This window comes from Poecilia mexicana, unplaced genomic scaffold, assembly GCF_051168715.1.
Source record: "Poecilia mexicana isolate PSO_F unplaced genomic scaffold, ASM5116871v1 scaffold_18, whole genome shotgun sequence".
In the NCBI taxonomy this organism is placed as follows: domain Eukaryota; kingdom Metazoa; phylum Chordata; class Actinopteri; order Cyprinodontiformes; family Poeciliidae; genus Poecilia; species Poecilia mexicana.
Genome location: NW_028263387.1, coordinates 9,863,494 through 9,878,762, shown reverse-complemented (window position 1 = coordinate 9,878,762; position 15,269 = coordinate 9,863,494). Strand labels below are relative to the sequence as shown.

The window sequence follows — 15,269 nt, the reverse complement described above, 5'->3', positions numbered from 1 at the left end:
TCCCTCTCCACGCTGCAGAACTACATCACAGTGGACGAGCTGCGCAGGGAGCTACCGCCCGAGCAGGCAGAGTACTGCATCAGCCGCATGACCAGATACATCGGAGCCGACGCTGCCCCTGGCGCCCTGGACTACATCTCCTTCTCCAGCGCCCTCTACGGAGAGAGCGACTTATAAACCCAGCCGCTCCCGCCTCGTGTTCTCCTCCTCCTCATCCTCCCCCCCAGCTTCTATTTCTCCTGTTTGGAGAAAGCGATTATAAACCCTTCCACTGTCCCTCTAAATGCTTTGTCCTCCTCATTTTACTCCCCCCCCCTGTCAAATCTGAACTTTTCCCCAATGATCCCCCTCCATCCCAGGGACACTGCTTAGAGAGGAGGAGAGCAGGAGACTTTGCTCAAATCTTAAACTGTGTCAGGTTTGAGTTTTAAGCAGAGAGAGCCAGGTATAACGTATAAAAGCGCCATACGTAGATTATACCGGCCTTAACGGAGGAGCTAACGAGAGGGTTACTTTTTGAGCAAAGCCTCCCGCTCTCCCTCCTCCCCATCTTATTATTCTTTTTGTAGAAGGGTAATTAAAGAAGAAAATGTGATAAAAAAGCTGGTTGGTCCGTTGGCTTGGTTGGTTGTGCATTTGTGCAGACGCATGCTTCGTTTTAAAAAGTTTAGAAAAACGCCGCCTTTCGAGTCGTCGACTCTTCCTTAAATCACGTCGAAACCCAAACGAGCGCCTGCAGGGAGTCTGTGTCAGCAGTCAGGGACTAAAAACGTGTCAATGTGAAGTAACGACTGTGAAGCCTGAACGTTGGCAGAGATTGACTTTAACCTGGAGATCTTAAGAAACTCAGGAACTTATGAAGGATGAATGAGAGCACCTAAGCAGAGGAAGGGAGCACAAAGACGGCCGTGGCTCGATGGCGGTTTAGGAGAGGAAAAACAGAAAGACGACGCAGGAAACTAAAGGAGCAGAACGACTGGCACGGCTCCGCTCTTCCTGTCGGAGGAAGGCGGAGCGATGTCAGCAGGGAGAGAGTCAGGAAAGTTGCAAACAGTAAGGATGGATGCTGCATGTGGGACCACAGCAGGCCCGTCGCTGAGGAGGAAACTGAGGGTTTGGTCCCATTTCCACAACCAAACATCGGCCATAACGATACTAATAATCAGTGCAAGTCGACTCCTCTGTGCATGTTCAAGGTGTTTTTATCTCGTCTCCTCCCCTCATTCTCAGTTATTTCTGTCCATCATTACAGATGCTTAAAAAAACAACACACATTCAAACAGCTACATTTAAAAACAAAGCTGGAATAAAAAGGATAATTATATTATTAAACAGCAGTTTGTGTGTTTTTCTTCCACAATATCAGACTCTTCAACTCATCTAAAAATTATAATAGTCCATGGGTTAGTTAAAATGACCAGCACTTCCCACAGTCTCTCATTTGTCCATATAAAATAATAAAAAGTCTAAACGATACAAAAACAGCTCACGCTGTGCTAGTTTTTTTTTTAATTCACATGTCCATTTCGCTGCTGGAGTCCCAGCAGAGATAGGAGGGAAACATCAGGCCTCTTTCTAGAGCGAAGCGGCTCCAGTGCTCCTCGTCTCCCTCGTGCGTCAGATACCTGCAGCCCATCCTCAGCTCGAACTCCCTCAGGTCGCACCACAGCTGGAAGTTCTGCACATTAACACAGCGAGATGAAAGCCACATTACGCAACCAGACATGAGATTCAGCTTGTATTTTATTGCATTTACTCTTATGCCTATAAATAAGCTCCAGTAGTTGCTGAATTAGCAGCCAGAGTTAGAAGAAAAGGAGTTAAATCAAAGTGTAAGGTACAGTTCCCCCACCGGGGGGCGCCAGAGTTCCTCAATGGAGAGAACAGACGTTTTAATAGTTTAATGTTTTCTGAACAGGTTGTAGTTGAAAATGAGAATTTGTTCTCAATCAACTTATCTGGTTAATTAAAAATAAACACCATGGGTGGGGGGCGGGGGGAGTCCAGAAAAAGTAACTATGGACATTCAGACAAGTTCCTCAAACCTACACAAGAGAAAAAATTTAGTTTTAGTACCTAAACATACAGAGTCTATGCCAAGCAAAATAAAATAAAGTAAGTATGATCATAAGCATTTATAGATTGGACGTTTATGGGCTGGATCTGAAGATGCTCCACTAGTCGTTGGGTAGTTGGTGCTACAAACAAAAAACAAAAAAAAAACAGCATTTATCATCTTTAAAAGAAGAAACAGAAGTGTATTTTTAAGTTATGAATGGAACATCAAGTGTAGCCAGATCCCTTAGGAAGAGATGAAAATTGAGTGGGCTTGAACCGTGTTGCAAATGACAGAAATGCCGGTTTCTAATTTGATTCAGAATATAATAACACTGTTATTATTTGTCAAAAATAAAACTATACATCATCATCCTTCTGCTTCAGGGTTACACATTACTCTGTGTTGATCTGTTAACTTGAAATACCTGCAGCCAGGAATGCCCCAGGGCTTTTCCCACGGTGTACCTGCGTCTCACAGCCACCTGCAGCAGGTTGTTGATGAGGCTCACAGCTGCAGAGGAAGCGACAGGTGGAGTCGGTGTGGTTTGATTCTTGACAACACAACCCGCTCTGACTAAACTTGAACACAAGTTTAGCAAAAACATCGGCAAACGTGTTACAAAGTTTCCAAAAACCCCAGACCTTCCAGCGAGATGGTGGCCCAGGGCTGGCGGGGGTACATGAAGGAGGCGTTGGTGATCTGCTGGCGGATGTCCTCGTCCTCGTTGAAGGGGAACGTCCCGCTGAGGCTCACGTACATGATGACGCCCACGGACCACATGTCCAGGGAGCGGTTGTAGCCGCTGCTGCTGATAACCTCGGGGGCCAGGTAGGCCGGAGTGCCCACCACCGAGCGGCGGAACGACTTCTCGCCGATGATGCGCGCGAAGCCGAAGTCGCACAGCTTCACCTGGGGGAAGGGGTCGGCGGAGACCAGCAGCACGTTCTCTGGCTTCAGGTCGCAGTGGGCGACGTGTTTCAGGTGGAGGTACCGCAGCGCCTCGAGGATCTGTCACAGCAGGAGCAACGCCGATCATCGAATCATCGTTTACTCAAATACACACAAGAAGAAAAGATGTAGCAAAGAGAGAAGGCGTGATGCCACGGCTGTACCTGTATAACCAGGAACCGCGTGATGCGTTCAGGGAGCCGGCCCTTCTCGCTGGACAGAATCATCTCCAGCATGTCTCCGTGGAGCTTCTCCATGACCACGAAAACATGTCTGGACGTTTCAAACATCCCTTCCAGCACCACGACTCCATGGTGGGACAGATTCTGAGCAACAACACAACCATGACTCAATCTGAAAAGGCGTTCCAGCTGGGAAGCACTGGCTGGAGAAGTGCAAACACCTGCAGGATGGCCACTTCGTTCCTCAGCTGTCTCTCCTGTTGGGTCGGGAAGCGGGTCTTGTCGATGACTTTGATGGCGACCGATCGGCCCAACTTCCTGTGTGTACCTGGTGGAGGAGATGTCATTTAGTGAGAATGGAACTGCGTGGGTTTACTGCTGCAGACAGGTAAGAAAAAACCCCATCAGGATCTCACCTTTGTACACGACTCCAAACTGTCCTGAACCCAGAACTTCATCAGTAAAGATCTGATACACCGCGCTGATGTCCTGAAACACACACAGTGCCGAGCTCTGAAGCAGGAGAAGCTCTTCGTATGAACAGTTTCACCAGCTCAAATTTAAGGCTTTTTAAGACCCATTAAAGATTATTATCAATAAAATTTAAGACCTTTATCACAAAGGTACAAAAGAAACTCAGGGGAACAAAACTATGAAATTGCTGGGGTGTTTTTGTGACTCTTGGCAGCAACTTTGGGCTTCTCACAAAATGGAAGTGGCATATGCTAGCTGCTAATGAACCATATGCTAGCTGCTAATGAACCATATGCTAGCTGCTAATGAACCATATGCTAGCTGCTAATGAACCATTTGCTAGCTGCTAATGAACCATATGCTAGCTGCTAATGAACCATATGCTAGCTGCTAATGAACCATTTGCTAGCTGCTAATGAACCATATGCTAGCTGCTAATGAACCATATGCTAGCTGCTAATGAACCATTTGCTAGCTGCTAATGAACCATATGCTAGCTGCTAATGAACCATATGCTAGCTGCTAATGAACCATTTGCTAGCTGCTAATGAACCATATGCTAGCTGCTAATGAACCATATCCTAGCTGCTCATGTTAGGTGCTAATGAACCATATGCTAACTGCTAATGCCTTGTTTGTTTGCTTACTAGCTAGCTAGCTACACTAACTGTAAGTGAACCTGCTAGCTATTAATGAACCATATACTAACAGCTAAAGGCTTGTTTGCTAGCTAACTAGCTGGCTAGCTATCCTGCAGGTATTGTCAGCTTGCTACCAATGTTGCCTTGAGTCACAGGATGGGGAAAGATGTCTCCACACAACTCAAGCTTTAACCTGATAGAAAAGTCCCGCAAGAAAAATCTACATAGAAAATATAAGATTAAATAGCCCTGCCACAACAAATGTTTAAACCCATAACTAATGTATTTAAGGCCGACTTACATTTTCTTTAATGAGTTTAAGACATTTTAAGGCCTTAGTTTTAGCGAAATGAGTTTAAGCCTTTTTCAGGATGCGTGGACACCCTGTTGAACATTAAAATCAGATGCTTACCACTCCGTCTCCGTGCTGGTCTTTATCTGAAACCACAAGCACATTAAATATGTCAGTACCTTCATGGTCTTCCAGGTCGCAGAGCTAAAACACAGTCGTTGACTCACCTTGCTGCTCCTCACCTGGTCCTCTGCTGCTCTGCACGGGCATCAGAGCCTGACAGACGGCGCTCTCCCACGCCGCGCCGTCTTCACCGGCCTGCACGCAGAACACCAGCGAGGCCGTCACCAGCTCAAAGGAGTGCGGGTCGGCGCCCGGCAACGAGGGCATGGCGAGGTGGGCGGGGCCTCGCACCTGCAGCACCTCTGACAGAGGGATCTCCTGCAACAGAGGAGGACCAAAAGTTACCATAGAGGCGCTGAAGGAGATTTGGAAAAACGTCGTCATGTTGCAGATTCTACCTTGTAGTACTTGGTGCTGCTCTCATTCTGGTACAAGGTAATGGTTTTCCAGTCCAGGATCCAGTAATGACGTTTCCTCTGAGGGGAAGAAAAAAAAGGGGCACATTTTTTCCCTCACTTTTCCAAGAATATTCAAAGAATTTACTCAAAGTCAACACAAAACCTAGGATATTCTTCATCTATTTAGATTTATGCTCCACTATGCACAGTGGGTCATTTTTGGGTCTTGGATGGGACCTAATTTTGCGTCTACGCCTCATTTTTCAACCCAACAGGGACGCCATCAGCTGGCTGTGTTACTGAGCAGCCGTCTCTCACCAGGGTGTCTGTGTTGGTGTGGTGCAGCAGCCAGCCCTCCCTCAGGACCCCTGCTGCTCTCCTCTTAGTGTGATGCGCCGACTGGACCAGCCTCATCAGGGGGATGTTGCTGCTGAAACAGGGGCTGGAGGAGGACAGGAGGGCAGGAGGGTGAGGGGGAAACAAAAAATAAAAACTAAAACAATCAAGCGCCACATTTTTTTTTTTTTTTTTATAAAAAAAAGTTCCAGTGAATTCACTATCAACTTAGGGAAAGTATTGCTGCTGTGGATTGGTTCTGAGTAGAAAACATGGAGAAAGGAAAAGAAGGAAGGAACTAAAGTCGGAAGAGTTGAATGAAGAAAGGAGGAAAAGATGGAAGGGTAGAAGCCCAAAAAAAACAAGAGAATGAGAAAGAAAACAAAATTCAAAGTCTTGTCTTGGGTGAAAATACTTCCACCCAGCATAACAAGCCAATAAAGACTCGTGCCACAGAAAAACTGACTACATGCGTGTGGCTTTGTGGGCGATGCGATATCCGACATCATCAGGACACAGCAGCAGCGATGACATCATCCTCTCTCTAACCTCATAGGCTCTCTCAGCGACTCCACCTCGACCATCTCCGGCAGCGAGTCGCCGTCGGAGGACGTCTCGTCCTCTGAGGTGTCTAGTGTTGTGCTGGCGAGCTCCGACTCGGCGTCCTCTGGGTCCTGTGGGAAGCTGTGGACGGCCGCCGAGGAGTCTGGGAAGGCGACGCCATCTTTGTTACTTAGCAGTTGAGATCAGACTAGAGAAATTTGTGATCTGCAGCTCATTTTATATTAGTTACATTTCCAAAAATATAAGCGGTTGATTCAGTTGGGGACAGTTTTAGTAGAGGTGTCCAATACTGGATACTTTAGCATCGTCAATATCGATACCTATACCGATACCGATACATATTATTCAAGTTTAATACATCATCAAACTTATGACTTTTAGGCATTTTTTTGGTTGATTTTCTTTGAAATTTTGCTAAAAACCTAATTTAAATTAAGCGTATAGGTGTCAACAAAATAATATATTTACATAAAAACAAATCGGTGTGTATTGTTTTCTAAATAAAAATGTGGAACAATAATAATTTTAGAGCAAATCAAAGCACAATCCTTTTTATATTAGAGTTGAGAAACTACAATATGAACAAAAGAGGGAATCTGAAACTGATGTGTTGATCTTATCATGCTAGTATCGATCTGATACCGATACTGACTTAGTATCGATATTATTGATATTTTGTGCAATATCACCTCTAGTTTACAGTTCAATACATAAATGGGTCATTTTATTCTGTGAATTAAGCTAGGGACTAATTTAAAGGAGCTGTCAGACATGAATGAGGTAAAAAATAAAGTAGAATAAAGTGAGAAGTGTGTCTCACCGTCCCCGTTGACGGCCCTCCTCTCTCCCGGACAGTCTCTGGGGACCAAAGGCTCGCAGCGCCGGTGGCAGTTGAACCTGCAGTCTGACGAGACAAAGGCAGAGGAGCTGCAGCCTCAAACCTCAGAGGAACGACGCAGAAAACTTCAGCTGCTCGCTCTCAAGTTTTCCCGATTAATATTCAAGACACGTTCACGCATTCGAGTGAATTGGTTACGCGCCGTCTGCTGGCTCAGACGTGACGACAGGACGAGCCGTCACTGAAGCTCATTGGGAATCCAAACATGACTAATCAGAGTCGGTCTGGACTGGAGCAGAGCCGTGAAAAACAGCCACAAAGGAGAATAATGTACCGATCAACAGGGGCGGAAACAAGGGGGGGACAAGAGGGGACGACTGCCCCACGTACAGCAAAGTCATACTTATTAAAGCTAACCTGTTTTTTGTCCACAAGCCTCTTGTAGCCTTCAAATTAAATATTAATTCACCAAACTTGTTCTCAGGTAAAAGTAGCAAAACAAATGTTACTTCAACATATTTTTACTCAAGTGAAAGTATAAAGTGTTAGAAAGAGACTTTGGATCATAACACCTGATTTAATATTTAGAAATCATGTCACTGTACTGAACAAAAGTAGAAGGCCAAGTGCAAATTCTGGTATTTTTTAAGACTAAAATTTGAAAACTTCTTTGTTTTCTTCCCAAGAGCTATTGGTACAACAACAAAGTTTTCAACAAAGTTCCTGTGTAAATGTTTCTGGATCCTGCAGAAGTGCATCTCAACAGGGCTGTGCAGACATTTACAACATTTCCTCCTGGTTTATTTAAACAATAAAAATCATAGCGCCGAGTTAAAAACATTGTACCGAGTTCATACGTTTCCTTTTTTTTTTGTATTTCTCCCTGATCCTTTTCAAACATGTCAAAACTATTGATGCTACAAGAAATATGTGTACCTTCCAATCCCTGCTCAAGTCTGTTCAGATATGTCTGTTACTTCATGCTGGAGATAAAACTGAAACAATTCAATACTTTTTTTTTTTAATTGTTAAACTTGTTCATTCAGAGAGCCTTCCTCCCCGTACCTGAGCACTGCAGCCCCTGTCTGAAGAGCCCTTTGAGCAGCCGGTGGCAGTGCTGACACACTGTGGGTTTGGTGTAGCTGTGGATGTGGAAGGTGTGGGGGACCTGAGGCCGGCTCTTGTCCCCGAGCCAGACGGGCGGCTCGTTCCACGACGGCGGCCTGGACGACGGCTTGGACAAGCTGATCTAGACGGGAGGGAGTTTGAAACGGTTTAAATGAGCCGAGACGCTAAAAAAACCCCAACAAAACAGAAGAACAAACGGCCGATGCTGAAGTTACCTCCTCCAGACTGCCTCCGGCCTGACTGGACAGGGAGTGGGTGCGCGGCCTCCGAGGCGGGAACAGGGAGAAGCTGGTGCTGACCTGCCGCCGGATTCGACTGCAGTCGTTGGGCAGCAGGAAGGCGCAGCGTTTGTGAAAGTCTAAACCGCATCCTGAGGAGACGGAAAACCGTTCTTCACGATCTTTCTCACGTTTTGTCACAAACTTACTGGGACGGGGCAGCGCAAAGCAGCTTATAGCAGCAAAGTGGAGGGAATAAGTACATCGTTTTCAGGTTTTCTTTTCCTATTCAGCTGTTCTTCAGACAAACAGACTCAGAAGATTTGATCCTGAAGTGGAGGACGGTCCCTCCAGGAAGCTGCGATCCCAGCTGTTAATGCAAATTCATTGTTTGTGAATTTTGCGCCGACTTGCAATTTTCACCCAACATCGCGAGTTTTCCTCAAATCCGACCAATCACCTCAAAGTTTTCTGTACTTCCTTCTTTTCTGACCAATCCCTTTAGCCTCATTATCATTTCCCTTCCTGTTTCATGACGTCTCTTGAAAGTCGAACCTGAAAGATGAAAGCGTGTTCAGCGCTGAGCTTTTTATTTGCCAAAACCATTTTCTGATGTTCTGTAGGATTTTCTTACACCCTGTGAAGCAGGGGTCGTTTTCGTTTTGGGCCAAATCCAGATCATCAACGCTCTTAAAGGGCCGGTTGTGCCAGAATGTATCAATAAAACCTGTTCTCATCCTGTTACAATACCAATGAATTCTTAAAATTAAATAATATTACTGAACATCTTTTTAGTCCCTCTATGATTTTGTGATTTTTTTGCAAGTGTTTTTGGAAATATTTGCGATATTTGCTCTTATTTATGTGACCTTTTATTACTCGCTCTAAAGATCATGGACTATAATCTGCAAGTAAGAAAGTTTTTGACAATTTTTGAGAAAAATCTGCAATAAACCCTTGATGAAAAGATTTCTTGATTTTGCATGAATTTCCACGGTAATTCTCAAGAAACAGGAGGGACTGATTGATATAATTTGGCAGTAAACAGATAAAAACTGCATTGATTTGATTGAAAACATAATATTTAAGCTCACTTAGTGTTTAGTCTAGAATCTAGAAGCCCACATAAAATGCTGTGGTGGACCGGATTTGGCCCACAGGCCTCGAGTTTGACCCATGTGATATAAACGGTTCGTGATAACTTGAATGCCCGATGTGCAAATTTTTTTTATTGCACTGACAGGATTTTATTTGTACTAAAGGTGTCATTTCAAGAAGGTCCTAAAAAGTGTAATTGGCCCTTTAAATATTGTTAAAACCGTGTTTTAAAAAAAATAAATAAATCAAGCTTACGTGAAGCGCTTTCAACTTTTTTGTAAGATCATGTTAAAACTTTATTTCTGCAACTCTGACTGCAACATTTTTAGGCCACAACAATCACAAAAAAAAAACAAAAAAACATGGCGACATCCGTTTAGGGACGGCATTATGCATAATTTACTTTGAAGTTTGTGGTTTTAACACGACGACGCGCACAAGTTGTTGTGGCGATGCTAAAGTACAGCAGCCGTTTTAAAAAGTGGGCGGCGTCGGGTTTTACCTTCACATTTCAGTCCCTGCCGCACGAGGCCCCACAGCATCTCCCCACAGTGGTGGCAGAAGGTAGGGGTCCGGTACGACTGGACCACCAGGGAGTGCGGACGCATCCTCATCTCGGCCACAGACGCTGATCCTGGAAGAAAAGTAATAATAAAAAAAAATCATAAGACACAGGAAGGTAATCATAGGTGCATTTTAAAGTTAAAAATCCTCGTGTTGACATGAGAGTGTTTTAAGCCTGAAGTAGCAGCACAAAGCGAAAGGCAGAAAGACATTTATTTATTTTTTTTTTTCAGTCATCAGCTACTAACAAACAAAACTCTCTAATCCAGAGGAGCTTTACAGAGTCTGTGTCTCTGTTATCTTTATGGATTAGTTATTTTGTGCTGACTTACACACACCAGCGACTCAGAGGCTTAGCGGCGCTTTATTGTGGGATTTAGCAGCTTTTTGTGAAGGTCGTGAGCGTAAAAAACATGAACGACAGAAACACGGAGGAGAACGCAGATTTATCACGAATCCAAACATGTTTCGGTCGTTTATAAATGAGACTCTGATGAACCGTTTCAAAATGTTTCTGTCCCACTTCTAGTGCGAATGAGATTTAAATCAACAGCTACATGTAGATGTTTAATCATGTTAAACTCTCTACAGGTTGGTTTCTATAACAATCTGATCGGTAAGAACAGAGCAGAATATTTCAATTCTGTCAGGCAGAATGTCAAAAATGTGAGGCTCTGTAAAAAAGATTTTAGAAGGGCACTTTGTTTTTGTTCAGAGGTTAAAGTTTTCATTGAATGCAGTCGAAATAATATATTAACTTCGAAAATTAAATACTTACTTTAAATTGTTGCCAGCAGGTCGACTAAATGAAAGCTAATCGTGGCAGGATTAAAAACTCTAAATACTTTTTCAAAGAGCTGCTAAACGGACTAAAGTTTATATTTGCAGAAAGTTAGCCAAGGTATGAAAAGATTTTTACTCCCCCAACAGATTTAGTTTGTTTTTGTAATTCTTAAAATAATATTTAAAAATGTAAGCTGAGATTTTAACATAACGATTTGCCCATTTCTGACTGCAGCCTGACCTGAAAAATGAAGAACTCGCTCAAACAACATGAAACGGGCTAAATGTTCTTTGAAAAGAACAAAGAAATTCAAGACACAGGCGTGTTGACATCAACCAGTCTGGAAAACGTCACATGAAGAGGCTGGCGGTAACTCTGAAGAACCCTCCGGTTCACAGCGTAGCGTGAAACACGAACAGCCTTTCAGTATAAATAAATATCCTGTCTAAAGGTTTCCGAAAACCTCGTGGCACCGAGGACGATGAAACCAAACTTCAACCTTAAACCTGGTTCTTGTTTGCAGAAAGAACGAGGCTGAGAGTCAGCAGGAGAACCCAGAGTGAAACACGGAAGTGTCAGCATGGTGATGTGGGGTTATTTTCTTCAAACTGAACCGGGATTTTTCACTAGTCAGGTGAAGTTATGATCCAAACCCCAGTCAAGTTTGACCTAAAAAGCCTCAGGCGCCTGCTAGACGCTGCAGAGGAAGAAAGATTTCACTTGTTTCAGCTGAAATTTGAGTTTTAGTTCCTCCAAACAAGGAATTTCTGTCACCTTTGTCACTTTTATGACATGCATCACCGAGATCCTGCACACGTTCATATGAACGGTGCCGTCAGAAACACAACAACCTCGTCTGACCTGCGACCACGATCTCGATCAGGTCTCCGTCCTGCAGCTCGTCCTGCTCCGTCAGCCGCTGCAGCAGCTGCTCCAAGGCGGGTTGGTGTCGGAACAACAGGATCTTCTCACCAGAGCCCACCACGCTGCAGTCTGGAGCCTGCACGCACACGCACACACACACACACACACGCACACACACGCGCACACACACGCACACACGCACACACACACACACACACACACCCCGATTCAGCCACTAAACTCTAAAGTGTAAATGTAAAAACACTGGTTTTCCTGCAAAATGTGACGTTTTCTCTCTGATCACTTGCATAAGAAAAAATAAAAATAAAAAATCATCTGAGAAGTTATGAATGGAGGAACTGAACAAGGCTGCAAAAGGAAGATCAATCATTAACTTTTATATCCGTTTAGACTGAAAGATGTACCTAAGCTGACAAATGTGGATGCTGGAACGCAGACATGCTAAATTAATTCAGATTTTCTTTTAAACTGGATATTAAATTCACAATAGCACCAAAAGTGCTTGCTAATATTTGAAGTAACAAAAAAAAAAAAAAGGGGGGAATGTCCGCTTTCACCAAAATAATATTAAAAAGTTGCAAAAAAGAAACATTTTAAACAAAAAGACAAACTAAACTTCAGATCTACTAGAAAGAAAAACATTCACCCCTTACAGAGAGTTCTTCACAAAGATAATCACAGTGCATAAAAGGATTGTTTTTAAAAAATGATGTTCTTTGTTAAAGGAAGAAAGCAAACCTGAGACACGTTTGAAAAAAAAAAAGAAAACTTCCATAGAACCCGTCTGATGACACGAAGTAGGCTTAAAAACGCTTAAAAAGCAGCACATCATGTCCAGATCAGAAGGAATTCAAGAAAAACTGCAACACAAATTATCATCAGCTTCAAGAGAAAACCTGGAAAACACCAGAATAGCGATTATAAATCCAACCGGGGCGAAACGGGGTGACCTTGAACAGGCCGTTTACGTCTAAAGCCCTTAAAACGGGCCTGATATAAAACAACACTGCAAAGAAGAGAAGGCAGCAATTCATCCACAGTGACAAAAACAGACTTTTATCACAAATAGCCAACGGCAGATTTTACTCTTTGGGTCTTTAAGTCTAAAGCATAACTGATGTGCAAACAGGAAACTAATCTATGAAGTTACTATATGACTAACTAAACTTTCTAAAACGCCAGTTTTCAGTCTGCAAACCAGGAAGGCTAATAATGCAAAAACAATAAAAGATAAACATGTTTAGTTTTTGCAGATTTTCACCAAAACATGACATTTACTCCTCCTTTCCTGCACACACTGCTGACCTGATGCCCGGAAACGTGAGTTTATTTCTGAGTGAAAAGAGGCACACAACCAGCCAGAAGTGTGTGTGTGCGTGGGTGTGTGTGTTACACAGAGGGGAAAGGCTGTGGTTGGAAAGTTTTCTGCACTCTCACAGACCACACAGATTCTGAAGCAGCATGAAGACCAGAAACAGACCAACACCTGCAGCAGCTCACAACCTGAGCCGCAGCCGCCGTAAACAGACGAGCTTCGGAGGAGAACGGCGGACGACGCTTGGATTCAGAGTCAAGAAATGGAGGGAGACACAAACCAGGCCGGCACAAAAGCAGCAGCTCAGGAGTACAAGCTGCTGCCACCGCCGCCGCCTCTTTAAATGGGCCGGGTCCGGTAAACGTGACGTCAAAAAGCGACGGCTCGCTTTGCAGTAACCTACACATTTTTCCTTCGTGCATACATGCACGCATGCATGCATGAGCTGACCTTTCAGAGTCCACTTCCTGTCTGAGCTCCACTCTCACAGCAACTGTGAGAGTGGAGCTCAGCTAAGAGTTGGAGCATTCGTTTTATTCACAAAATGTTTAAATCTCGGCCAAAATCCCCAAAACGTCCAGCAAAATCAGGTCTCAAATAGTCCAGTAGTTTAAAGACGTTTGCCTCTGGTCACCTTTCTCTCTATGACCTCGGCCGCCAGCCGGCGGGCGTGGCGGTAGCTCAGGTTGCCGGGCGGGACCCGAACCATCTCCCTGAACAGCCCCAGCTGGAACTGGACCAGAGCCGGCGCCGTGGGACTGAAGGGCGGCTCCACAGACATGGACGCACGATCTGTTGGGGGGAGAAATACGCAGAATAATGAGAACATTTTCTACAATGTATTAGGAAAATGATCAAACTGAAAAGTCACATAAACTGTTTATTTCTGTCGTTTTTACGATCACGACTTTAACCGCGAACCGAAATTCAGTTTCTCCGAAATTTAGAAGCTGAATTTCTAAATTTCGGATACATCAAATGCTCTGATGTATTTTTACATCAGAGCAAAAAAAAATAAATAAATAAATTAGCAAAACATGAACTGTTGTGTTCTGCCAATACAAATGTGTTGAAAACTGCTGGCTTGGCAGTCGCCTCTACAAAGAGTGTAAACCACAAGAGGGTTAACGTGCTGAAGAAGCTCGCCGATCACACAGGCGGCAGCGCCGTGTCCATACGAGACAGCGGAAAGTTGAGTGGAAGGATAACGTGTGGTAGGGGAAGAAAAGGGTGCAAAGGCAGCAGGGATGACTGCGGTCTCGAGAGGACCGTGAAGGAAAGAGTGCGCCACAACAACCACCAGAAACGCGTCCAGTAAATCAGCACCTGACCATCTCGTTTAACGACCTGAAAACGAAAAACACTGAGAAATGTTGAAGCGTTTCAGAATCGCCAGATCCAACACCGTACCCCCCAACCAAAATGTTCAGCGCCACACTTTTCAGATATTAAAAAAAGAAACATTTTCAAATTTCCTCTTGCTTTGGTCTTCTGTACTAATGCCGTTTTCCATCCACTCAACTTTCCATTAAAACGTGTGTGTGCAGCAGTCAGCAGGCCTCTCCATGACTGACACACCAGTAAAACATTTTAATGATCTAAATGACATTTTTGTCACTTAAATAACAATTATAAGAATATTCTATTTGATATTCTTATATCCAGACTGTAGTTTCTGTTTTAAACAGCTGTTAGCCATTATTATTATTATTATTATTATTATTATTATTATTAACACTGATTTTTACTACATCTGTGTGTGATGCATCTTTAACATTTCTAAGTTGTTTTTAGACGTCATTAGTGACAGAAATGCAGCTTTCAATCACCTTTTAGTCTATTCAGAATTGCTCTGCTGATGTAGCAAACAGAGTCAGGAGTTCACAGCTGCTCTTTGACATCATGACTTCAGAATATCTACATTTAGAGTCGCAGATATGATCGCAAGCAGGTGACACTTTTAGCATCTCCTTTCCCTTAGAAGACTTCTGCTTTGCGTTGTAAGAAATGAAAGTGGCCCCACAGGTTATGAAATGCAAGAAATGTCAGACTTCTTTCTCGTTTTGATTCTTTAAATCACACCGAGAACAAAAATAATAAATAATAACCTCAAGGTAGCCTTACTTTCTGATCCTGCTTCATTCATGCTCCAGCGCTTGTCATCTCGACGACGCAGCCGATCAGTCAGTCCATCATCGCGCCGCGGATTCCTCTGCGAGACGCGCTGGTGGGTCTGGTTTCCTCTCTGCGGGGCTCGCCTGTCGGTGAGACAGGAAGTAGCGCGGAGACACTCACCCCCCGCTGCGAGGGCTGCCTCAGTCGGGTTAACACCCTCGGCCCCGAGCTGCAGGATTTACGACTCGAAACAGGCGCTTTGAAAAACGCTTTCACGCACACGGAGCGAGTTTCTGGACGGGGAGGA

At 44.0% G+C, this 15,269-nt stretch overlaps 2 protein-coding genes across 3 annotated transcripts in view; one reads left to right on the top strand and one right to left on the bottom strand.

Annotated features, from left to right (window-relative positions):
• The window catches only part of actn3b (actinin alpha 3b), a 29,164-nt gene extending 27,832 nt beyond the window's left edge, over positions 1-1,332 (top strand). Inside the window, exon 21 of the mRNA XM_088015905.1 lies at positions 19-1,332. Coding sequence (XP_087872031.1) covers positions 19-177 — 159 coding nt within the window. The 3' untranslated portion in view covers positions 178-1,332. The remainder of the gene's footprint in view (positions 1-18) is intronic.
• On the bottom strand, positions 1,185-15,236 carry prkd4 (protein kinase D4). Of its 2 annotated transcripts, none has more exons than XM_088015906.1 (18): positions 14,972-15,236; positions 13,482-13,639; positions 11,509-11,647; positions 9,802-9,933; positions 8,199-8,353; positions 7,921-8,104; positions 6,838-6,921; positions 6,003-6,159; positions 5,436-5,559; positions 5,118-5,195; positions 4,839-5,037; positions 4,717-4,742; positions 3,606-3,678; positions 3,411-3,517; positions 3,172-3,333; positions 2,701-3,067; positions 2,484-2,569; positions 1,185-1,678 (listed from the first exon to the last, which is right to left on the bottom strand). In XM_088015906.1, the coding sequence occupies exons 1-18, from the start codon at positions 14,991-14,993 to the stop codon at positions 1,514-1,516; spliced, it is 2,418 nt and encodes an 805-aa protein (XP_087872032.1). In that variant the 5' UTR covers positions 14,994-15,236; the 3' UTR covers positions 1,185-1,513. The 2 variants fall into 2 exon arrangements, with proteins under 2 accessions (XP_087872032.1, XP_014842187.1); XM_014986701.2 differs by having other exon boundaries at positions 4,824-5,037; positions 14,972-15,234.
• Between the last annotated feature and the right edge of the window lie 33 nt (positions 15,237-15,269).